This window comes from Gopherus evgoodei, chromosome 19, assembly GCF_007399415.2.
Source record: "Gopherus evgoodei ecotype Sinaloan lineage chromosome 19, rGopEvg1_v1.p, whole genome shotgun sequence".
NCBI classification, from domain to species: Eukaryota; Metazoa; Chordata; order Testudines; family Testudinidae; genus Gopherus; species Gopherus evgoodei.
In genome coordinates, this window is record NC_044340.1 from 1,337,975 (window position 1) to 1,364,730 (window position 26,756).

A 26,756-nucleotide genomic window follows, 5' to 3' on the forward strand; every position below is an offset into this window, starting at 1 on the left:
TGCATCTACAGGAGACATCAAATAATGTCAGATCTTTTCCATTTCTAACCTCCATTATTCTATAATGCATTCAGAGATTTATAAACTGCATCCTGCTTTGATTACAGATTAGGGGGGAGGGATAGCTCAGTGGTTTGAGCACTGGCCTGCTAAACCCAGGATTGTGAGTTCAGTCCCTGAGGGAGCCACTAGGGGATCTGGGGCAAAATCAGTACTTGGTCCTGCTAGTGAAGGCAGGGGGCTGGACTTGATGACCTTTCAGGGTCCCTTCTAGTTCTATAAGATAGGTGTATCTCCATATATTTATTTATGAGCTATTACCACTAGATGGCACAATCTGCCTATTTTGAATAGAGAGACAAAATGGGTGTTATCTTTTATTGGACTAACTTCTGTTGGTGAGAGAGACAAGCTTTTGAGCTTACATTGAACTCTTCTTCAGGTCAAGAAGAAGAATATAATGAGAAAGTGCCTTGGAACTGGTCTCTGGATATTAAGCATGCAGTTAAAGTGCAGAAAGCCTTCTAAATATCTTTTTCAAATTTATTTTATAGTACACTAATATAGTAATTACAAAACAGTGAACTGTTACTCTACTGTTTTTAATCATTAATGAAAGACAAGAGGGAAAAGAAATATTTCATAACTGACTTCAGCCTAAAACAGTAGCAACCTTCTCCTCACAGCACACCCAAATATTTTTGTGCTTGTGAAACTGAATATTCAGACACAAAACTTGATTAAAATGATGACTCAGGATTTCAAGGGGAAGCACGTATTTCCACCACTTGGCTGAACTAAAAAAACCCAAACCTTTTCTTAAAAATATTATGTTGGGAAACTTCAGTTAGAGCCCTGAGCGTCTCATATTCTGGTACAGATCTAGAGAGCTCTAATGGGCCTAAGACTGCCTATCTTCCTGTGATATACTGCCACAGTTGTGATCAGAGGAGGCGAGGATGCTAGATATAACAAAGACAGTGGCTGGCAGACAAGTCATTCCCTACCAGAGCCAGGGGCTCCCATTCCTACTCTGAAATAACCCCGATTTGTTGACTTTCAGGGCATTCTGTATGACCCATGTGTTTCACCTGGTCCTTGAAGAGACTTAGGACTGGTCTACCCAGGGAAATTTATTGGCAGAACTATTCCAGTATAGTTGTACCACTATAACAACCTGTGTGGACACTAATTCCAGAATAAGAGTGTTGATACAGGGAGTTACCTCAGTAGAACTAGAGTGGTATGATTATACCAGTATCGTCATGCTATTAAGTGCAGACAAGCTGACAGTGGAGACTGAGGTACTGACCAATGTAATGGGATGTTATTGTTTGTATTTAGAGCCACTGGTCAGTAAGAGGAGCTGACTGAAATTTGTTTGAGTTCATAATTTTATATAATTGACAGAATGCTCAAAGCCTGTGTATAGGTGGTTTTGATTACTCTAAATCAAAAGATAAAATAAACTATTATTAGCATCTGCTTGAGAAACTATAAGTCACTTAGTTTAGCTGCTGACAGTTTCAACAAGCAATGTAGTTTTAGGGTTTACTTTATTTTGGAAAGAACTACTAAAGTAGGTTAAGCTTTTGCCAGAAACTCTGCACTGAGCATCTCTACAGCTTTTGGCATAAGGCATTTATGTAGTAAACATGGGAATCAGACGGAGAATGATATATTTGTTTTCAGCATTTAGCTTTCCACCAGTTTAAAGAGCAGAGCCCAGAAGCCTGAATGTTTTTTTGTGTTCTCAGAACAGAGCTAATTCTGGAGAAGGTATTTCACCCAAGAAAGTTCCTGGATACCTGTACATCTTCCCCGTCTAAAACTATGAAAGGCCAAACAAATATGAAAAGGTGAAAAAAACATGAATGTGAAAGTGATCCTTACTGAAATCAATGAGGAATCTGCCATAGCCCTTACGCTGGTACTGGGGAAGAATCATTATACAGGAAACATTGTACTTCTGTTGGCAGTGCTTCTCCTGATAGAGAAAAGAGAAAGAAACTTGAAAAACAATGGTTTAGTGAGATAGAAAAGAAGCTGCTGTGTGAGAGCTAGTAATTAATCCTGAACTAAAGACTAAGAATGAAAGCCCCAGTCACAGTTCCTTGGGGACAGCAATACGCATCGGCAAAGCACAGTCCCCAATGAGTTAAGATGGAACAGTACCAAGTCATTGTCATTACTACTGAAACAACCACCCCAGGAGGGTGAAAAGACTGAGACAGTGACATCTGCTACCTTCTTCAACTTAGAAACAAAGATAAAAATGACGGTCAGTATAGGAATGTAAGTCCCCACCAGTCACTCAAAAGCACCAAAATGGAGGTGCTAAACACACTGAGATAGATTCTAATATCCAAGTAACATTGGTGTAAATCTAGAGTAACCCAAGATTCACACCACTGTAACTGAAATCAAAATCCAAGTCACTGTGCGCTGGTCTAGAAGTTGAAAGATGACCATTGATTACAGCCACTGGGGTTTTTTTTTGGTTGATTTTTGCTTTGTTGCTCTGATGGCTAGGATTGCAAGCAAAACAACTATTGCTGGGATAAAGAGACTTGAAAATGTAGCTATTTGAAATCTTATGTTTGGCTTCCTATGCTTGACTTCTATATGGGGAACACTAAGATATTTTCAGCATTAGCAGAGTCTCCGTATTCCCAGCATACAAAATAAAAAGTTTGAAATGAGGTTCAAATTGCAGACCAAGAAATGACTTTATCTGCTGAAGAAGAGCTTAGATAGCTGTATGTGAGTAACAATGTTTACTTCACAAGCCGTTCTACCTAACACCATCAAGGGAATAGGAAGTCATTTAAAAACTTCTCCCTTTGAGCTGCTAAGTGCTGTACTAGTTCCTTTGAGGATATGCTCTGTTCAACAATATTAAGAGGAAATTTGGCTTTATTAGTTGCTACATGTCCCTGAATTCTTCATACACAGTCTAAAGCCAGGACTGCCATAACTAGTGAAAAATGCTTTGACAACACTGTATCTCAAACTGACCCAGAATAGGTCCAGCTCCAAGTCCGAATCCAAAATTACTCCATGCTAAAATACTTACTTTTGAGAAATAGCCTACAAGGTGACAGCCCTTGACATCATTCTGTGTCAGCACATAGAAAAGAAATGGCTCCACATCATAATAGAGTGTCTTATGGTCCAGGAAGAGTTTTGCCAGCAAGCACAGGTTCTGGCAGTAAATGGTACTGACATTGCCATCAACCTTACAGAAATAGAGAACAAATGAAGTTATTACACTTATTACCATACAATTATCTGATTCGGTTGGATATCTCGATTTATTCTAACCCTCAAACTTAAAGAAAGGATTTCCAGATAATGCATAGGTGGCTCAGATGATTCTCAAAGTGGTAGGGTACACTTTGGGGCACTGATCACTCTGATATATTAATATATCATCGTGAAGGATAAATTAAAACCCATTTATGGCTTTTAACATATTTTGAGGTTACTGATCGACTCATAAACTTAGCGTATGACACTCAGGGCTATCATTCACTTCTTCATTCTTTATAGAGCTGAATGATTTAAGGACAAAGAGAGGACAAGATTTTTAAGGGTATATGAAATCCACTTGATCTATATGAATGCTGTAAAGACATCAGTGTCACATTTTAAATGACACAGGAAAGCAGCAGTTATCACTCATTTTCCTAACTTACCTCAAAGACTGAAATATTGTTCTTTCTGTAAATTTCATTGGCTGGAGGATGAAACCAGCCACATTTTTTCATGTGCTGCTGGAGAATAGTTCTACTTTTCATATACTTCAGACAGAATTCACAAAGGTACAATTTAGGCAGCCTGTAAGTAAAGGTAAAGAAAATCAAAATCTATAAATACATTGTATGCTTTTTCTTATTAACTATAACAAAAAGTACTAATTCCTCAGTCCTGCTAATACAGAACTTGAGGGAAAAGAAAATGATAAAAGAGTCTCACTAACCAAACAACTTAACCAAATATCTGTTTCAGCCAAAAATATAAAATATACCTCAAGCCACCCCATTTCCTTAATTCTATAATGAATACACATTTTACATATATTCAGTGTTCCACATACTGAAAGTATGAAACAGTATCCAATAGAAGTGGTGAAGGTCCCATTATGTGTGTCAGCTAAAACTCTGAAGAAATACTGTACTATAAGGAACAGTTCAGCATCAGGCGGTGGGTAGGTGGGGAGTGCTAGACGAAAGTTTTGTAATTTTCTTTCCTTTCAATCTCTAAGTTCTATGAAGCCTTTCTCTGTTCAAGTCATTCACTTTGATGGGGTCGATGGTGAGCCTGCTATTATTGACTTGACTCCAATTACTCTCTCCAGCTACAGTGTTAATTACAGTTATTTTAACTAATCCCACAGCATTTGGAAGAGTAAGAATGATTTTTTATAGCGATCCCCGAAGCCGCATGACTGGGTGAGAGAGGGTGTTTTGTGGTTTCAATCTTTCCCCTCTACGGTCCTATTTAAAGCTGGTCCACATTCTGAACTGACTTTTTTTCTGAAGGTTGGACAGCTTGTGGTTTAGACAGTTTGCAAAGTTTTCACTGAATAGAAAACAATATAAAGGCGATCAAATAAATTTTACTGTTTCCTACATGGTAGTCCCCTAGGTCAGGAAACAAAGAGATTTACCGTATTTGTGTTTGATAAATGTGAGGTATTATGCTGATAACAACTGTAAATAAATATCTGGAAACAAAAATAATTTAGCTACAGTGCATACAGTGTAATTTTAAACAAATTATTCTTAACAACTTTTCTGCTTATTTCTTTTCCATCTCCTTCAAGAATACATACTGCTATTTCGCAGCTCTGAATCAGATTATTTCAAAGTTCACCTCAGCACAAACTTTAACAGTTTATATTGTAATGTATGCTAAAATTACAGAACTGATGAGACCTCAAACTCAGCTTCTCCAGTTATCTACATGTTTAGTAACAATGTATTGCCAGATCACTTAGCTTGGGAGTGCTCTCTCCCCTGGGAACACAGCATCTCAACTCTGTGCATATCCATCTTGTGATACCCTTCAAAAGCATTTCTAATACTTGCAGTTCACAGGGATGTGAGAGAATTTACCAATTTTTTGATTAGGCCTAAACAGACCCCAAGACACTCATTTCATTATTTATCATAAACCACATACATTTAAATATTCTTTATGTGCTAAAATTCCAGTTCACCAGCCTGGGATTTCTGCACCTGCCAGAGTAACTATCACACAATTTGTAAACACGAATGACGGTGAAGACTTTGCACACTATACCTTGAGTATTCCTGTGGGTATGGGGAGGAGTACCAGGTGTGGATTTCATACTTCCCAAACTCGATAACCGAAGGGCAGCGGACTTGTGGATCGGGGGGCCCTGTCACCCCTACTTTCTGTTCAAGAAAAGATATTTTTGTAAATTAGCAAATCAAATACTTATCAGTTTCAGGAATACAGTGGTGATGGGGGGAGGGGGGAAATATGTTTATATCCATCTAGTCTGTCTTCCTCTACATGGCTCCACAGAGAAACAGGAAGATGCTGACATCCGCTTTTAAAGCCAGCAGCAATACCACTTACTCTTTATGTACGGCACCCAATCCAGAGACTGGAGAGCTAGCAAACATCTTCATGCCAATAAGATGCATTTAACATTATCCACATTTGCTGCAGGTCACAGCCCCACATATAGCCAGCACACAACAAACACTCTTATAAATCACTCAATCTAATCTTCTTTCAGTCTAGGTGCTCCTGTGTCCCCATCACAGCAATATCTAAGCAGAGAAATAGATAACTGCTGATGGTGTTCGGACATACACATATATATATCCGGTGATAATGTATACCCACCCACACCACATGCACTGCTGTGAGTTACAACAGTGGCAAACAAATCTTTATTTAGGGTGTGGTCACTGGTTTAGGATGTTACCCAAACTCCTATTCACAGTTCCTTGTGTGAGTTTGCTGGCAAACATTCTCCAGGATATAAGCCTTGGAATCTGGGAATTGCACACACTCTCAATTTTTTTCAGCTTGTCAGTCCATGGCCACATTACTTCAAAAGGCTTCAACACTCACATGGTTAAAATCCAAAGGTTTTCAGTGACTTTGCATTGTCACATGTCTCAGCCTGGACTGCACAGCTAATAATAAATGAGACCTCTTACCAGTAGGTTGTCAGATATTAATGTGAAGAGTGTCAGTGAAATGCCTATAAATAAATGTCTTCCAGTAGAACGAAATAGCTAAAAAGATCCTTGGCAATTGGGTTATGGCATGAGATGCTACCATCCCAAATCCAGATTTTTCCATTTAGTATAACTATCTGTTAAGGACTAATGCAGAAGGAGGGAAGCTCAGATTATTATTCATTCAGCTCCCCTAGGCATACACATTTGAACAAAATACCTCAAGATACCGAAAAGAGCAAAAGGCTCCTGTCCTAGAGTTTTATCTAAAAGCACCACATGGGTTAATCAGTAATGGAAGTACTCGGTTCATATTTCCTTCCATTCTTACCAAGGGTAAGTTTTTTCAGAGGCTGACCAAAAAAATTTCAAAAATTATAGTTTGGTATCTGTGTATGATCAAAAGCTCCACTACTTGAAAAAATGCCTTTTCCCCTTAGCTTATTGATTCCATAGGCCCTTCCCTTTTAGGAAAAGCCCTGGGGAGTTGTCCCTAATAGGAAGGGAACTAAATGAAGGAGTGACTTTACCTTCCTTTGGACAGTAAAGATTTTACTGAAAGAAAAAAAACCTGTGCCAGCTGGATTAAAACCACCTTTGGTGCTAAAAGCTAACACTAGTGATAGGCTAGTATTTGGATCCCATGGTGAAATGAAAGTGCAATCACCCAACACATTTCAGAATGGGATATATGCAACATGAGAATTACACCTGTTGACAAAAGCTAATTTATGAAGAAAGGAGTAGGGAGCTTTTTATATCTATGTAAATCCAGTGAAGAATCTCCAACACTATTCTGATAAGAATCTCTATTCTTGTCTAGTTGAACATCACTGCATACTCTTCCTTCATTGCTCCTGAGAGCAACAATGCGGAGTTGGCAGTCAGTCCCAACACAATCATCCCAGGCATCGTCAGGCATATTACAAGGAAGAAGAACAAAGAGTAATGTGCACCTGTGGCAATGTCTCCTGCGTCTGTGCCCTCGCATCATCAATCAACCTCTCCTCCAAATGAATGCCCAGTGTAAATGTGGAGACCCAACTCCAGTACAGCTGCTTGCACATTGCAGTAGACAGGAGAAAGCTCCCACCAAGAGACGTACTGAACAACTCGCAGGCTTGCTGCGGTCTGCCCCTACACTACTTCCGACTCTCACATTTACAGATTCAGTCTCTTCCCTGTGCTACTTTATTCAGCTTCTGCATTTCCGTTTGCTCAGGTGCAGCATTTAGCTCAGCTCTACACAGGCACTTGCATCAACTGCATCTCAACCACTGTTTAACCCAATCCCTGCCAAAACCAACCCACAAACTACTTCACTTTAAAATTAAACTTGCCTTCACCAGATTATTTGCAATATCAAATACATTACATCTAGTTTGTTTTTCCAAAACTTGTTCCTTTTCTGGCCAGCAAGTGTTTGACAATGGCATCTATTTACTAAATTTCTGTCCAAATTCCTGGAAGATTAGTTTCAGATTTTCATTTACTTTTCTAAGCCAAAATTCTCTGACTGAAAAAGCTAGTCATTATGGCACTTTATTAGGGGGTTGCATTTTTTGTTGTTTTTTTAAATCACCCATGTAATAGTATCAGAAACAAGCAATTTTGTACAGTGCTGCTGCATTTGTGCTGGGATCTGAAGGGTTAATGGCTCTCATATTCGTTTGGTTTATCTCACTGCTGTGGTTTAGTGCAGACTTATCACAACTCATTATTCATTAACGCTCTTTGTATATAGTGACTATATTTAGGTTGGGTTCATTCCAATTACTATGGAATAACAGAAGATAAACAGAAGCCCAAATATCTGGAGTAAGAGGAACAACCTGCATAGGGATAGTTATACTTAAGGAAAGAGCAAAACTTGTAGTTTTAGAAGGAATAGCTCATTTAAGCCTGTGAAAACTATAAAAATGGACAGAACAACACAGAGGCTCACAGCCAGATGGTGATTTTATATAGGCTAATGCAATTTTTATATAGGAAAACAGAGTTCGGAGAACTGGCAATTTCTCAAGGAGACAATATTGCAAGCACAAGTACAAACTATCCCCATGCAAAGGAAAACTAGAAAGAATAGTAAGAAGACAATATGGCTCCATTAGGAGCTTTTTAATGAGCTGAAAATCAAAAGGGAATCCTGCAAAAAGTAGAAACATGGATGACCTGCTAAGGAAGAGCACAAAAGAATAGCAAAAGTATGTAGAGACAAAATCAGAAAGACTAAAGCACAAAATGATTTATACCTAAACAAGAGAGAGAAAAGGCAATATGAAGAGGTTCTTTAAATACATTAAGAGCAGGAGAAAGACAAAGGAAAGTACAGATCCTCTGCTTAACAGAGAAGGAGAGCTAATAACCTATGACATTAGGAAGGCTGAAGTGTTTACTGTCTATTTTGCTTCAGTATTCACTAAAAACGTGAATGATGACCACATACTTAACACAATCAATATTAACAACATTGGGAAGGAACAAAAGCCAAAGTAGGAAAACAACAGGTTAAATAATATTTAGATAAGATAAATGTATTCAAGTTGGTAGGGCCTGATAAAATTCATCATAGGATACTTAAGGAACTAGCTGAAGTAATTTTAGAACTGTTCAAGAATCCATGGAGGATGGATGGCGGCTAAGAGGATGGGAGAAGAGAAAACACAGTACGTATCTTTAAAAAGGGGGACAAAGAGGACCCAGGGAATTATATAACAGTCAGCATAACTTTGATAACTGGAAAGATACTGGAACAAATTATTAAACAATCAATTTGTAAGCACCTGGAGGATAACAAGGTTATAAGGAATAGCCAGCATGGACTTGGCTAGAGCAAATCATGTCAAATAAATTTAATTTCCTTCTTTGACAAGGTTACTGGCCCACTGAATAGCGAGGAAAGCAGTAGATGTGATACATCTTGATTTTAGTAAGGCTTTTGACACAGTCCCATGTGACATTCTCATAAGCAAACTAGGGAAATGTAGTCTAGATGAAATTACTATAAAGTGGGTACACAACCGGTTTAAAGACTGTACTGAAAAAGTAGTTATCAACTATTCATTGTCAAACCGGGAGGGCGTATTTAGTGGAGTCCCACCACAAGGGTAAGTCCTGGGTCCAGTATTATTCAATCTATTAATTACTGGGATAATGGAATGGAGAGTATGCTTATAACATTTTCAGATAAGATGGGAGGAGTTGCAAGCAGTTTGAAAGACAGGATTAGAATTCAAAACAACCTTGACAAATTGGAGAATTGATCTGACATCAACAAGATGAAATTCAATACAGACAAGTTCAAAGTACTTCATTTAGGAAGGAAAAAGCATATGCACAACTACAAAATGGGGAATAACTGGCATGACAGTACTACTGAACAGGATCAGGGGGTTACAGTGAATATAAGTTAATGTGATGCAGTTGTGAAAAAGGCTAATATTTTGGGAAGCATTAAGAGGAATAAACATAAGACACAGGTAATTGTCCTGCTCTACTTCGCACTGGTGAGGCCTCAGTTGGAGTACGGGGTCCAATACCAGGCGCCACACTTTAGGAAAGATATGGACAAACTGGAGAGAGTCCAGAGGACAGCAACAAACAGTATAAAAGGCTTAGAAAACCTGACCTATAAGGAAAGGTTAAAAAATATTAGGCATATTTATTTTTGAGAAAAGATGACTGAGGTGGACCTGATAACAGTCTATGGGTACGTTAAGGGCTGTTATAAGAGAGTGGGGATCAACTGTTCTCCATGTCCACTGAAGGTAGGACAAGAACTAATGGGCTGAATCTGCAGCGAGGGTGATTTAGGTTAGATATTAGGCAAAACTTTCTAACTGTAAGGGTAGTTAATGTCTGGAACAGGTTTCCAAAAAAGGTTGCAGAATCCCCATCGTTGGAGGGTTTTTAAGAACAGGTTGGACAAACACCTGTCCGGGATGGTGCAGGTGCAAGGGGTTAGATTTGCTGACTTCTCAAGGTCCCTTTCAGCCTTACAGTTCTATGATTCTATCATCACCCTGGGCCAGAAATAGAGGAGTTACTTAAAGAATACCATTCTAAGTAGGCTAGAGGCTCCATACAATACACTTCCTATTATTTAGACTCCAAATTGCTACTATTTAGGCAGTCCAAATATACAACTGCTCCCATCAGCCAATCCTGCTCTACTCTGACCCTTCTAACGCAACATCCTTCAAAGCTCTCCACAGCTCTATTGTTACCTACTGCTCATCTTGTTCTCCAGTACTCTTATGTTCTTGTCCTAAGACCTGTCAATTCAGTGCATTTTTAGTTTCCTCAAACATGAAACAAAAAATATAAACAACAAGAGATGTATGTATCAAAAGCATTTTATAATCTTTTACTGCAGCTCTCACCTTCCCTCTTTTGTTTGCTGCCTCCATCTGACCTTTGTCTAACAGACTGTAAGCTACTCATGGCAAGGATCTGTCCTTTCAGTTTACCTGTAATATGCTATGCATGCCTAATGATTAAGGCTGTGAGTCTGTCACGCAGGTCACAGATTCCATGACTTTCTGGGACCTCCAGGACTGCTGCAGTGGCTGGTGTGGCTTGGGCAGCCCCTGGGCCAGATGCATGGCCACTGCTGGGGCAGTCTCGGGTCACGATCCCTGAGCAGCAGCAGGAGTTTGGCTGTGGAAGGGGGCTCAGGGCTGGGTCAGTGGATTGGGGCACAGGAGGGGATGAGGGCTCCAGGTGGTGCTTATGTTGGGGGACTCCCCGGAAGCAGCGACATGTCCCTCGGCTCCTAGGCAGAGGGGTGGCTCTGTGTGCTGCCTCCGCCCACAGGTGCCATCCCTGCAGCACTCCCAGGAACCAGGGCCAATGGGAGCTGTGGAGCCGGCAATCAGGGCGGGGCAATGTGCTGAGGCCCCCAGCCACACCTCCACCTCGGAGTTGAGGGGCACATTGCTGCTTCCAGGGAGCCGTGCGGAGCCAGGTAGGGAGCCTGCCCTCCCTGCCAACCCTTCTCCATCCTCCCTCCACCCCTCCAAATAGCAGTACCCCGGGATGCTACCCTTGAGAGTACTCAAGATTTAGTCAGGGGTATATAGTACAAGTCATGGACAGGTCACGGGCTTTGAATTTTTGTTTACTGCCCGTGACCTGTTGATGACTTTTACTAAAAATACCCATGATTAAAACATAGCCTTACTAATGATGCTATAGGAATAACTGCACTACATTCAGTTACAGACAAACTGCATATATGGACAGAGATACTGAACTAATCAGATGGGGCAGGGCAGTGCCAGACAGATACAACCCCTCAAAGCATTTAAGTATAAATTTTCTATTTCCTTAAGCCCAGATCTCTGAAACTTTGCGAAGAATGATTAAGGGGACATGCAGGAAAAATACAACTAAAATGTTCACAGATATTCCACACAAAGATCATTTTGCAGAATAAAACAGACATTGCTTATATTTTTTTATATCAGTCTCTCACTCACTCTGCACGGGATCTTTCTCAGTTTGACCAAAAACACCTAAAAATATAATTGGAGAGACAAGGTGGGTGAGGTAATATCTTTTATTGGACCAACTTCTGTTGGTGAGAGGAACAAGCTTCTGAGCTTACACACAAACTTTTCTTCAGAAGCTCTAAGCATGAAAGCTTGGCTCTCTCACTAACAAAAGTCGGTCCAATAAAAGACATTATCTTATCCATCTTATGTGTCTCATATCCTGAAACCAACATGGCTACAACTACACTACATACAACAATAAAAATATAATGATTTTTAAGTCCAATATCTCAAAATCTTCCAAAGATAGAAGCTATGATGATCTCTCCTTTTCAATGCCAAAATATTTCAGAGTCCTGCATTGCAAGATCTGAAATATCAGATTTTATCAAAAATGTGGTCACTGGACTACAGCTGAAACCTGATCACGTTGGGCTTCAGGCAGAGGCTTTTTTGTTTTGTTCTGTTTTGTGTGGGTGTTTTGTTTATTTGTTTGTTTCGGGGGGGAGTGTTTGAGTGGAAGGGAGGGTTTCCTTATTTGGGGAAGAGAACATTTACCTTGCAGATGATAGCTGTTTTTCTTTTTTTTTTTTTTTTTTTTTCCTTCAATGATTGCTGGATCTTAGAACGTTAGAATAAGTCTCAGGGGGTGTGCATTAGTGACTGGACAGAGGGCATGTAAGATGGTCAAAGGTGAATGATAAACAATAGTATAATTATAACATACATTATTTTAGAACATAAACCTCTTCTTCTCATGAATTTTTTGTGGTTTGTGAAGCGAATCAGCCACAGCTTTCATCCTCCTTGAATCAACTACTCATTACTATACATTCTCTCAGAAAGGGGGATGGAGCAATTAGCTTCTCTGACAGACTGATTCAGCAATAGGAGTTCTTTTTCTCTATGTTTCTATTTGTAGCACAGGTTTAAGATTTCCCAGACACTAATCATTTGACTTTACCTGCAGCGCTTGCTCCTGAATATCTCGGAACAACTCCATATCTTTTTCAGTCATGACATCCTGGCTCCCAAGAAACCGCTCCTCATTTTCCTGTTTTCCATCCCAGCCATCCTGATTGTCTGTGAATAAGAGAGAAACTTCTCACTGATCATTAGCAAAGCTATAAGTGCATTCGTTTCCTCTAGTAAGAAGAGACTCAACTGCATTTAGGCTATGTCTACACTAGCACTTTTGTCAGTAAAACTTATGTTGCTCAGGGGTGTGAAAAAAAGACACCCCTGACAACATAAGTTACACTGACAGAAGCACTGACGTGGACAGAGCTAAGTTGGCAGGAGACGCTCTCCCGCTGATATAGTTACCGTCGCTTGCTGGGGGGTGGTTTAATTATGCTGACCAAAGAGTTCTCTCCGGTTGGCTTAGGGTGGCTACACAGGAGACCTTACAGTGGTGCAGCTGCAGTGGTACAACTATGCTGCGGTAAGGTTTCTAGTGTAGACATAGCCTTAGTGTCTTTGCCATGTTTCTGATGGGTATGTTTTTGTTTGAAACCATACTTTCCCCCCCATGACTGTTCTGTGAATTTTGCTTAATTTTACTGTGACAAAACTGTATCTATATTAATAATTATTGCTAAAGAGAGATTTCGTGCATGGTATTGCTGAATATTATCTACTGGTTGTATAAGGGTAGTTAAAATAATCAATGACTAAGTGATTAATCATCTTATTGGTTTCTGGTGCTTTGGAAAAGGGGATATTACTTGACATATAATACAGGAAATTACACAAGACTGAAAAGAGCATAAAAACGATCACTTGATTTGCAATCCAGACTGCATTCTTTAGCTGAAAAAAACACTTGAAACTTGGAGACAGAGTGAGGGGAGTTAATGCCCTCCACAGTGCCATCTAGTGGCATGTAATAATGTGTCCAGGACTGCTCAAAGCTGAAGTTCCATCTTGTATTTAGCTGTGACACGGAGTACACTTCCCAAATCTGAAGAAGAGCTCTGTGTAAGCTCAAAAGCTGTCTCTCTCACCAACAGAAACTAGTCCAATAAAAGATATTACCTCACCCACCTTGTCACTCTATTATAACATCAAATTGATTTTTGAATAATAATCTGTTACTCTCTAGCTCAAATTTCCACCATCTACCAGCTCTTATCTGTTCAATATCTTTTACCTCAGCGAACCCTTTCCTGGCTTAAAAGAGGCTGCCTTCACTGGCAAGGGAACAGATCCTTTACCTGTGGGCCAGTCTGAAGTGCTAGATCTTCTGGTGCCCTTTTTCCTGATCCTATATTGCTGAGAATAGTCCACCATTTCTCCACGAGCTTTCCGCCCATCAGGGGAGGGGGTAAAGAATTTGGTGAGGCCATCAATGAGCCCTTTGGTTTTCTTGTTAAATTTCAAGGTGGTGCTGCCATCTCTGCAGAAGTCCAGGGCATCGATCCGTTCCAGGTATCCTCCTTCTGCTGACGATGCTGACTGGATGGATAGAGTGATCTTCCGCTTCCGGCCCCGATCAGGGCCAGTTCGAACTTTATTGAAGGGGCCTTTCGATCTAAAGAATCAGTAGGTGAAAAAAGGGCTAGTCAGTAGATGTGGCAGAGAGAGAGAGATTTAGGTAAGGTAATAAACTGGTTTAACATCTATGTACCATGCCAATCACCATGGTATATAGACATCAACTGCACAATTCAATAAGTGGTAATCACAGCCCTGTTTACTGCATGACAGTCTGGGCCTAAGTTCCAGAGCAAAATTCCCAGACTATTCCTGCTTACTGGAAATTCTCTAGCAGATTCATTTAAATATAAAAATGTAGGTTTTTACTGAATGAAAAATGAAATTGAATTATACAATCTGTACAGCAGCCACAGTATTAGTAATGTTCATGTTAAAGTCAGTATATTTATGCTGTCCCCACATCTTCCTTTTTTGACTGCCAAAGATTTTATACTGCCAGTACAACTGCATTGTAGAAACCATCAGGAAGAAGCTGAAGGTGCTGACAGCTGAGCAAACAATTAAGGACTGTGGGATATGCACATTCGCTGGCTGCAGGGCCAGCTCTAGGTTTTTTGCCGCTCCAAGCAAAATAAAATTTGGCTACCCCCACCCCAGCCCTGGGCTTTCCCCCCCGTCACCTGCACCCCCTGCTGCCCCAGCTCTGGGCCTCCACCTTCCCGCACCCCCCTGCCGCCCCAGCTGTGGGCTCTCTCCCCCCTCCCCGGCACCCCAGGCCTGGGCTCACACACACCCCATGCTGCACCAGCTTTGGGCACCCCTCTTCCGCCCCCACCAGTAAACCCCCCTCCCATCCCCTGCCGCCCCAGCCCTGGGTCACTGGTGACTTGCTCCCAGGGTGGGTCATTCAGCAGGAATTTTGGATGTGCACAGAACACAGATAGGATTGGTTCCCATATGGTTACAGAACTGCAGTAAAGTTGAACAATTTCCAGCTTGTGTGATTGGAGGCTATCTGGATGCATATTATAAGACTGTCCTCCATACATGAGGAAAAGTCAAGGTGCCTTTATTATTCTTTTGTTCCACTCTTTGTTTCTATGGGGAATTTGCCAATGCAATATCACTGTCTTCCTTTTAAACAACTTTAAAAAAAAAAAAAAAAAAAGCAATGACTGTTGAGAATAGCAATTCCAGTCCTAAAAACCACTGGGAAGCATTTCTTGCTCAATTTTATCTACTTTTTCTACAGCAAATTACAGTGGATCAGTATATTTGATTTGGGAGAAATGAAGTAACAGCTGTCCAAATTGAGCTTGAGCACTCCTGAATCTTGAGGTGTTCAAATCTGGAAGGCAGGTGCTAGATTCCCTTTCTGAATATTAGCTAAATCTGGAAAGGAAAAGTCAATATCTGCTTCCAGGGCACAGAAGTGGAAATCCTCCTACGTGCCTGCTACTATATCTGAAACTGCCCAGGTCCACAGCCTCCTCACCCCACTTACTTTTCATTTTAAATTCGAGTGGGATCCATGTACCTCCCTTGCTAAGCTTCAGATAAAGAGAGGCACTGCCTATTTAGTCCACCCAATTCCTTCTTTGGGGGCTGCAAGGTGAGATCACACCAGTATCCCTAATCCAGTCTGGGGATGTCTTCTGAAGGGGATATCTGGGCCAAAGCCTTCTACTCCTTGGGCATGCCTGTTCCCCATTCACAGTGCCATCCCACAGTGAGCTTGAGCTGCAGCATGAGGTTTCAGCTATCATACTTCCTCCCATTTCCTGTTGGTAGTGGCCAAGGGACTGCTGGGAAATGTAGTTCTTTCCCTGCTCCAGGGCTGGCTCTATAGGCAGGGAGCCAACCAAGGAACTATAGCTCCCGGGGCCCCCGTTGGTTCTCAGCTCCCATGCTCAATCCCTGCTAGCTGCCGCCCCTGCAAATGGGCTGCCCCAAGCAGCTGCTTGCTTTGCTGGTGCCCAGAGCAGCCCCTGGCTGGCTGTTTCTGCTAAAACAATCACTAGTGAAATAATTAAGAGTGTTGAGATTTAAACTGTCATCTTTTAGGTTTTAGACTTAAAAACCCATTGAAATGGATAAGGCAGTTTATGCTTCTCAGAGCTATTGCTTTAGAATGTCCGTTGACTCAGGCAGACATCAATGAAACAACTGCTATTTTCTTCACAGGTTTACTTTGCAACCTAAAGTTATGTCTACACAGCAAAGAAAAACTCGTGGCTGGCCTGTGCCAGCCAACTCAGGCTCATGAGACCCTGGCTGCAGGGCTACTTCATTACCCCCCTCCCCGTCCAAGGTCCCAGAACCTGGGCTCCAGCCCAAGCCTGGAAGCCTACACAGTTATGAAACATCCCTGCAACCCTAGCCAGAGGTGGCTGGCATGGGTCAGCCTCAGGTTTTTCTTTGCTGTGTGGACATACCCATAGGGACTAGAAACATGTTTTTTTAAATGCAAGCTTGATATCTGAATTTTGCAGCTAAATCTGCAGTCATGAAATTGTGAAATACATGACCTGCCTTTCTTGTACTCTATTAGGTTTTAGAGTGGTCTCATTTAAGCCTATTATGTTGTAGGACTCCCCACTACAATGAAGGAACAAAAGAGAATGCTCCCTCCATTGACCTAAGCATCAGTGCCCCTTTCAGACTCTCACAAAATATCACTTCAATGGGTTGCTCATATTCAGCCGCTTCTGTTTCAGATTTCTGATTAATTGTGGCAATATATGTAACCTACAACTTTTCTAACTTCCAGCAATATTTCCAGAGGACTATAGAGTGCAACTAGTTTATGTTGATAGGAGCAGAGCCATGCTGCAATAGAGTCCTGCTGTAAACCAGCAAAGCTAGTCTGAAGTAACAATCGAAATACTTTAAATCTAAACATCTAATTATGGCAAAGGGAGAAAGAACTGAACAAATGCCCCAATGCTCCTTGACTGTACACAGTAGTCTGAGAAACTAAATTCTATGTAAAAAAGAGTTAATATTAGAACTGTGGAAAAATTATGTACTAAGAGTATGCCTACACTTAAAATGTTACCGTGGCACAATTGCTTCGGATGGGAGGGATTCTCTTGTCGGTAGGTGAGAGGTTGTAGCTAGTTTGACAGAAGAATTCTTTCATCAATTTAGCGCAGGGGTTAGGTTAGAATAACCACATCTCTCAGGGGTATGGATTTTTCACACCCCTGAGACATAGCTATACCAATGTAAGTTTCTAGTGTAGACCAGGGCTAAGAGATAGTCACCCTAGATAGGACACAAAGCCCCCCACAGAAGGCCCATTTATTCCCCCTCTCCTGCCCTCACTTTCCTTTTCTCCTTAAAGCAACTTACGTTGTGTTTTGGTTCTTTAACCTGTTTTTGGGACGTCCTATTGGGTTGGCATAGCGTCGTTTTATCTGTGCTGCCTTCTTGTGTAGAAGTTTTCTTCCTTTCTTCCGTGGCCGGCATATCTGACATATCCACATACCTGGAAGACACACAGCCTCATCACAGGATGGAGGAAAAAATAGAGGCAAGAAAGAGTACAGGTCCCTTCCAGCTGGAATGAAGAACCATCTGACAGACCCCCATTACTATAAGATTGAAATAAAACTACCTTTCTGTCCTAGCAACTAAACTCAAATCATGCCTTGGTGGAAGCACTCACTCCAGAAAGGCTCTATAGTTAAGTTTTTAAGCATGCTTCCCGCAAGTATAGAGGAGCCCAGGCATCAGATTATCAGAAGAATAGTACAGAAGGACATCCATTTAATGAGTTCCTACTGTACTTAAGGATAGTGCCTCCAAACGAGGTGGAGACATCACCACACCACATGGGAAGACTTTGACATAGACTTCCCTTATACATGGCTTTTGAGGTATGAGAAGAACAGAATAAATTGAGCTTATGCTCCTGGAGCTACTAACTACACAAACAGAAATATCTGCTGCCACTTCAAAGACTGCATATCGGTTTCTTTCTTCTACACAAAGCTACTCACTCACCCAAAGAAGCTGATAATGAAAATCTGCTACCATAACCTCCATCCTCTCAGACCTCTGAAAACTTTTAAACCCGGAATTTAACATTTTGATTCTTTCTATTGAAAGCAGGAGAGGAAGAGAATAAAGGATACGCATCTGCAGGTTACATGAAATACAGGCTCTCCTCGCGCTATGGCTTTAAGTACCTGAAAAGTGGTGCAATGAGTGAGATAAAGATGGGTAAGGACAAGAGGGGAATTCTCTTATTTTCTGATATGCCAATAGTTTCAATTCACCTCTCCCCCAACATCTCTTTTAATTCCTCCATTTGTTACACAGAGTCCTCACCTTTCGGCATCCTGGTGAGAGGTGGGTCACAGCACTCCATGTGAAAACCTCGGTCACATGAATCACAAAATAGCATATTATCCTGTGGAAGAGACAGACAGCTCTGGTTAGCTTCACACCAGAGGACTGCACCAGGTCCAGCTCTCAGTTACCACTGATCCCAGACAGGCTATGTCAAGTTCCCAATCATAAATGTACACAGTACTGGTTAGTTTGGAGTCTCACTAGGTAACCAAAGATAAGCCAAGCAGAAGCTGTAAATGTTTGGTTCCAGAAGTACTCACTGCATTTTTGCCCTGATCTCGACAGGAGCTGCAAGTTTTGCACTCAATGCACTGCCATCGTAAGGCCTTCACTCGAACTGTTAGCTCTGGAGAGAACTTCAAACAGGACGGATGACCTATGAAAAAAGGATAGATAACCCCAAGGAAGCAATTCTGCTGCTGTCACTGCTCTGGACATACATAGAGGAGGTCTAATTAGTCATATCTTTCACATACAGTTTCAGATACCCAGAAGCTCCTTCTATTTCAATACAGATCTCACCAGAACTTGGTACTCCAGCTCATACATACTTACAGCTCAAAATCAGACACATTGCAAGAAGTTTGGCAGCCCCATTCCTAGTTGAATACATTTGGACGTAACTGAAGAAATTTTTGTGCACTGATTTACTCTCTCATAGAGACAAATAAAGATCTTTTTTAAAGCTAAATTGTCCTTTGTATATCATTTTGAGCAGATGACTCATGTGAGGTTTCTGTCTAGAGTGAACTTCTAACTTGATATTTTTTTGTAGTCGTTTGTAACTAAGTTTAGATCAGAGTCAGACTGCAGGCACTTTATAACTACAAAACAAAAAGGCTGTCCCTACTGCCAACAATTTACAATCTAAGTACAGGACAAGGTACAACAGATGGATACAAAGAGAAAGGAAGCACAAGGAAACAATGAGACAGTAATGGTTGCTAAGTTAAGCAGTGGTCACAGTACATCAACTACCTAGCCACTGTCAAGTTTTTTTGCAGGCATCATGGCAGAACAGTTTTAAGGAGGGATTGGCAAGGGGACAATGAGGTGGCTTTGTAGATGTTTATTGGGAAGTTCTCCCAGGCATATGGCGCAGCATGAAAGAAAAATTTTCAAATAAGCATATCTGGGTTAACAAATGGACAATGAATGCTGGCATCATTGGTGGTAGAGGAAATAGATTATAGGCGGTGAAGTGAAGATAAGCAGTTTACATTTGATGTGGTGTAGAGAAGAAATGCAGTGAGTCTGAAAATTGATGTTTGCAGCAAGCGTTCTGAATGGATATATATGAGGCAAGATAGGATTAGTCAAACTCAGAGAGGAGGAGGTTGCAATAGACAAGATACAAGATGAGAAGAACTTGGATAAGAATTTTTATTGTGTGGATGGAGAAGAAAGGCTGGATCTTAGAGAAGTTATGCAAGAAAAAGTGGCAAGATTTAGAGTGGGTCAATGAGAAAGCTGATCCAGTGCTGCAGGTAAAATGAGGTGAGGGCAAGGAGATGAGCAGCTAAAGGATCAAGTGAGTCATCAACATGGAACAAAGGCACAGAGGATGACTGTGGGATACCAAGATGAGAGACAGAGACAGATTTTGGAGAAGTCCTACAGCATGTGTTATACAGGAGGTTGGACCAGATGATCACAATGGTCCCTTCTGGTCCTGGAATTGATGAAGAGACCACGGTGATCATTTAGGCAGACTTCCTGTGTAACACTGGCCATAGAACTTCCCCAAAATAATTCCCAGAGCAGATTTAAAAAAAAAAAAATCCAGGTCTTGATTTAAAAATTGCCAGTGATGGAGAATCCACCATGAGTCTTGGTAAATTGTTCCACTGGTTAATTACTCTCATTGTTAAAAATTTATACCTTCAGGAGGTCTTGGATAAGTGTGGTATAAATGCCTCAGTTAGCAAAGCACTTAAGTACCTACTTAAATGCCGAAGTGCTTTGCTGAACTGGGGTCAAAGAGATGACAAAATTGGCCATACAGAAGACAGCTTTCTAAAAAGTTTACTAAGGGCTTACTGAACTAGTTATGTGGCAGTTGAATGAAACTGTCCCCCAAACTGAAGGAGCATAAAGATCAGCTAGCCAAACCCTATTGTTCCCCATCCAGGACAGTTATCTGGGGACATACTAGATTAGAGGTTCTCAGGACAAAATTTTTGGTGGCCTCAGAATACGAATACTCTCACACTTTTTCCTAAAATACTTAATTAGCTTTAAGGAAACCCAAATAAATATGCACAAATTATAATGATCTGGATATGTATATATTTACTGATAGCTAGTAAGTCTGTTGTGAAAAGTGATCTTAACAAACATACAGGTATTACTTTTCACAGCAAACTTACTCAGCCCTGGCAAGCCTGGAGACAAATTAATCCGTGGATGGGAGGGTCGGGGGAGGCAATGGGGGCCAGGGGAGATGGGGGTTGACGGAGGTAGCAGGGGGCTGGAGCCTGAAGCCTCATATCCAGAGCCTGCCACTGTGCCACTCTAAGGCTGAAGCCCAAAGTCTAAGCCCCAACACCCCTGGGAAGGCAGGGAAAACATTGGCTCCCTGCTTCTACAGCATTGTGCCCCAGGTGACTCCAGAGGGGGGCAGGGCCCAATCCCTACTGGTAGCCCCAGCAATCAACACCAAAGCGGTGCATCCAGGAACAACAGGGAGGGGAAAGGGGTGTGACTTTGCCCTCCCTCCCTCCCATCCCCACCTCCCCATCACAGTCCAGGAGGCTGTGGCCGCAAGAAAGGCCCCTGGTGGCTGCATTTGAGAGTTATAGTTGTTTCCAGGAGCGCTGTAAGTGGTCACCTACCACTGTTGCCACAATCAGCACACGAGATGAGCTCCTCAGGTTTTTTCTCACGATTCTGCTCTTTTGTACCAAGGCAGAAACTGCAGATTGGGATTGGTTCAGCAACCGGCTGTAAGGGAAAGCAGAGATCGAAGTGCTCAATAATTGATCAATCTATAATCCGTTGAACAAATTTTCAACTAATTATACAACACAGAATTATATTCAACTTAGCGCTAACCCCATGATACAACATATACTGTATGGATGCGTCTGGGAATTGTAGCTTTAAGAGCAAATTAACATACCTATAAAAACTATTAGAAAACTGTATCAAGAGAACATTAAGGTTGCAGGTTAAGCACTCAACCTTAATTTTGGCATTTCCCAACTTTAATTCTGTACTTTCAGTATGATCCCCTTTGTACATCTGCATTATGATACAGTTTTTAATTACACGATGACACACTAAGAGCTCCAATATATTATACAATCTTAGATGTTAATCACATCTACTACAGGATGCAACTTTATGCCAGAAAGAGATGCACAGATCTCATTTATATACAAGATGCTTCAATGTGGCTGGACCAATCAAACAGTGGTCTAATTGCAAGCTAAAGACTGATTTTATGTAGCAGTAATACAACCTGGAGGATTCAGTTGCTATGTCACTTCTCTCTACCAGAGCAGACTTCAGCGCACACCACACCCCAGACAGAGACGGAGCAGTGTTTTTCATAGTGTCCACAAGATGGAAGCACTCAAGACAAATGTTGTAGAAAATTACTACAGTGTGTATCTTGGGGCTAGATGCTAACTGCAAAGCAGGACCTGGAAAGGAATGACTACTTGGGGAAAAACAACAACAAAAAAAGCATGGATAAGATCAGAAGTTTTAACCCGCACCCTCAGGTTAAGGAGATTTTAAGAATAACCTACTGATAAATCTCCAAGTGCCTATCCCACTGGTTCTGTATCTAATTACATCCCTGGGATGAATTAGCTATGGGATTCCCTTCCATTTCCAGTTAGAATTCTGGCTAAGGACTTGGCTACACTGGAGAGCTGCAGCGCTGGTGGTGGGTTTACAGCACTGCAACTTACTCACCGTCCATACTTGCAAGGCACATACAGCACTGCATCTCCCTGACTGCAGCGCTGGCTGTACTCCTGCTCTGCCCGGGGTATAAGGATTGCAGCGCTGGTGATGCAGCGCTGCTTCGCAACTGTGGCCACCAAAAGCGCTGTAATTGGCCTCCGAGGTATTCAGAGGTATCCCAGAATGCCTGTTCAGCCACTCTGCTGTTTTGTTGTGAACTCAAGGCTCCCGGAGCTGCTTATCTAAAAAACAAATACAGCTCGTTTGCTCGAGCAGAGGCAGGCAGGGGAATTCCTTTGGAATGTTCACAGTTTGCTTGAGGAGAGAAGCAACATGGTGGGGGTGGGGGGAGGAGTCCGTTTTGGAGCAGCAGCTTATGTGGTCTGAAGGCTATTTGCATTTAGTGAATAAAGGGGTGGGGAAAGGGGTTGAAACTTTTAAAATGATTGAAGGTTGGTGCTGTGTATCTTCCAGTCCTTAGAACTTGCAAGGCAGGGAGCTGACACAGTGTCAGCTCCAAAAATCCACTCTCTCTGTCTCCCCCACGCTCCCTGTCACACTCCAACCCACCCCCCTCTTTTGAAAAACACGTTGCAGCCACTTGAACACTGGGATAGCTGCCCACAATGCACCACTCCCAACAGCGCTGCAAATGCTGCAAATGTGGCCACACTGCAGCGCTGGTAGCTGTCAGTGTGGCCACACTGCAGCGCTTTCCCTACACAGCTGTACGAAGACAGCTGTAACTCCCAACGCTGTACAGCTGTAAGTGTAGCCATACCCAAAGAGACCAAACAACACAAGAATAGATGGACACAACACACAGGGTATGGCTACACTTGAAAATTCAAAGCGCTGCCGTGTGAGTGCGGTCGGAGCGCCAGCACTGGGAGAGAGCTCTCCCAGTGCTGCATGTAAACCACATCCTCTATGGGTGTAGCTTGCAGCGCTGGGAGCCGCGCTCGCAGCGCTGCAGCACTGATTACACTGAGGCTTTACAGCGCTGTATCTTGCAGCGCTCAGGGGGGTGTTTTTTCACACCCCTGAGTGCAAAGTTGCAGCGCTGTAAAGTGCCAGTGTAGCCAAGGCCACAGACACTTTCTTCTTTTGTTTGAAGGAAGAAACTAGGAGGATCTGACATGTTTCTTGTTGGAAGGGAAAACCAGGTAGGATGAGCCAGGTGTAAATATCTCCCTCCACAGTTAGGATGGTGATGTGCATGGATCCCTTGTCTTCATTTAAAATTGGGAGAGGAGAGGATAATACTAAACACCCACAAACCTTATTTTTTCATTCCTGGTTAGGCTTAGGAACCAGACAGACAGTTAGTTGTTCAAGGTTAGTTCTGGAAACTATGTGATCTGCTGGTGCACTGATGTTATGTGAATTGAGATATTTTAGGAAATTGCCTTTACTCTCTTCCTTTTGTATTCTCCTGTCAGGTGTTTTTATCCCACTGCCTCTCCTTAGCTACAGTGCCCTCTTTCTATGCAGCACTTATTCCTCCAAGTGCAAATTACCTTATTATTAAACAAACATGATTTCTGCCATAACATTACCACCTCTCTCTTACATAGCTATTTTCATCAGAAGATCTCATAGCACTTTACAGAGGAGGCAAAATATCATTATCTGCATTTTACAAATGGGGATACATAGGCACAGAGAGGTGAAGTGACTTGTTCAAGGTCACCTAGCAGGCCAGTGGCAGAGCTGGAAACAGACTCCCACATCCCTCCAGTCCTAATCTTGTACTCTATCCTCTGGACCACTGCAGCTCCTACTCAATAAGAATCCCAACAAGAACAGCTGTCCTCCTCTTTCAAAGCAATGGCACATGCAGGGGCGGCTCTAGGTATTTTGCCGCCCCAACCACGGCAGGCAGGCTGGCTGCCTTTGGTGGCATGCCTACGGGAGGTCTCAGGTCCCGCGGATTCGGTGGCATGCCTGCGGGAGGTCCGCTGAAGCCGTGGGACCAGCGGACCCTCTGCAGGCACGTTGCTGAAGGCAACCTGCATGCCGCCCTCGCATCGACCGGCATAGCGCCCCCCATGGCTTGCTGCCCCAGGCACGCGCTTAGCATGCTGGTGCCTGGAGCCACCCCTGGGTACATGCAGTACAATTGTTTTAGGGTTTAAACTCAAATTCAAAACAATTATTACTGACATTTTTAATTCATTATTTATAATCAGTGATAGATTAGATCAATCATTAACATTTTTATTAACATTTTTTTAATCAGAAAATATTTCTCATTCATGAACTTCTTTTAAACCTAGTAGGTTAATTTGTTTTGAATTCTACCAGCATTCTGCTCACTAAATAAGACCATCTCACATCCTGGATTTCATTTTGCCCCTTCTCTCATCTCCCCTCCAAAGCGAGATTTTGTTTCAGACTGAAGTCCTATAGTCCATTTGCATAATGAATATGAACTATATCAGAATAATCTTTCAGATACAAGTTAGTATATGAAACAATAAATGCTGTTGCTAACAGAAAATTATTTTACATAACTGACCATTAGACAATAAATAAGGATATCTTTATGCTAAAATCTGAAATTGTATAGATTTCCAATTCAGTCAGAATTAAGAGCTAACATGATGTTAATGTTCCTTTGGTTAAGTTCTATTTGACAGAAGCAATGTAACCAGAAGAGAGCTCTACAATGACATCCAAGTTGTGATTTTATATTATGCTACCTTGTTTCAAAGGTGGCAAAACACCACCAACTCAGAAAGCAGAATTTAAGCAATTAAGGGTACTTACATATCTGCTTTGAACATAAAAGCTCTGTTCTGTTCTAACAGAATAACTCAATATAAACAATAAACTTCATTGTTTTAGGACTGAATTCTGTGTCAGATCCTAACCTCAGCCACTCACATATCTCAAGGAAAACTTTACAGGCTCATCATCTTTAAAGGACTGCAGGATGATAAAATTACTCCATACATTCAAATAAGCCTGAAGGATTTCTGATCTACTCTTCAAAGCCACATGAGTGTTCACATCTCACACTAAGCTGTCATCTGGAAATAAGAATTGCTAATGTAAATTACATAGAAAGAAGTTACCACTACATATACAACGTCAAAAGAATGCAGAGATGTAATTAAACTACTAGCAGCCTGCTCTCCCACTCGTATGTATATGTGCGTCACAGAGGCACCAGAAGACTGCAGGTACATACATCACACCAGTACCCAGCACACACAATATAAAGAAACAGGAAATCACAACTGGAACACTGTGCATAGTTCTGGTGATTACTGTAAAAATCCATGTACTTCCCCTGACATTCAAATTACATCAGGGATGTATTTGGCTCAGGCTCTAAAGCGGTGATCTAATGGACTAACCACCATTGAGAGTCAGAAGACCTGTGTTGTATTCCCTTTGCTACCAACCCATAGTATGACCTCAAACAAGTCATTTAACCTGTTGGTATATTAGTTAGCCCATCTGTAAAATTGGAATGCCACCACTCACTTTTAGAAAGAACTCTGAGATCTATTAATTTAAAGAACTATACCCACAATATACTGTTAAATCAATATCCAAAAAGTTTCACTAGTAATATTAATCTTATTTTCTCCTCAGTTCTAACTTGTCCTATTTCCATAAATGTACAATTGAATGATTCAAATCACTTTGATCAGAGAGAGAAATTATATTATACAACTGGAATAATAGCTTTGAATTCGTATGTATATACAATAGTTTGAGAGAGAGGTATTTTTACAAATAATATAGCACCAAGAGTGCTAAGTGATTTATAGACAAAAGAGAGAATTCCAGCCTAAAGAAATGACTCTCTAAAGAGACAATATAGACAAGGGAACAGAAGCAAACAAACAAGTGATGGAGCAACACATCATGCCACAGCTCTGGAGGTTTTTCGCCTTCCTCTGCAGCATGGGGCATGGGTCACTTGCTGGTGGATTCTCTGCAGCTTGAGGTCTTCAAACCACAATTTGAAGACTTCAATAACTCGGACATAGGTTAGGGGTTTGTTATAGAAGTGGATGGGTAGGGTTCTGTGGCCTGCTTTGTTCCGGAGGTCAGACTAGATGATCACATTGGTCCCTTCTGACCCTAAAGTCTATGAGTCTATGAGCTCTGATATCAGATACACCAGCATGAACCCCGGCATATGTGCAATGCCTCACTCAGGTCAAATCAGGCTTAGCAGATGCACAAAGGTCCAGGTACACAAATCTAATTGCAGAACTGAGATCTATGTTAATTCACTCTTTCCCATGTACAACAACACTATGCACAGAAGTGGACTAAAAATTTACTGCTATTGCTTCATTGT

At 41.6% G+C, this 26,756-nt stretch overlaps 1 protein-coding gene across 3 annotated transcripts in view; it reads right to left on the bottom strand.

The window, feature by feature from the left end:
- The window catches only part of KAT6A (lysine acetyltransferase 6A), a 76,574-nt gene that overhangs the window by 20,116 nt on the left and 29,702 nt on the right, over positions 1–26,756 (bottom strand). For 2 of the 3 annotated variants that reach the window (XM_030538609.1, XM_030538607.1), the window contains 10 exons: positions 21,352–21,460; positions 18,778–18,893; positions 18,494–18,575; positions 17,513–17,648; positions 13,936–14,252; positions 12,684–12,802; positions 5,308–5,423; positions 3,699–3,840; positions 3,077–3,238; positions 1,894–1,987 (listed from right to left, as the gene is read on the bottom strand). In XM_030538609.1, the coding sequence (XP_030394469.1) occupies positions 1,894–1,987; positions 3,077–3,238; positions 3,699–3,840; positions 5,308–5,423; positions 12,684–12,802; positions 13,936–14,252; positions 17,513–17,648; positions 18,494–18,575; positions 18,778–18,893; positions 21,352–21,460 (1,393 nt within the window). The remainder of the gene's footprint in view (positions 1–1,893; positions 1,988–3,076; positions 3,239–3,698; positions 3,841–5,307; positions 5,424–12,683; positions 12,803–13,935; positions 14,253–17,512; positions 17,649–18,493; positions 18,576–18,777; positions 18,894–21,351; positions 21,461–26,756) is intronic. The other variant, XM_030538610.1, reaches the window with a different exon arrangement.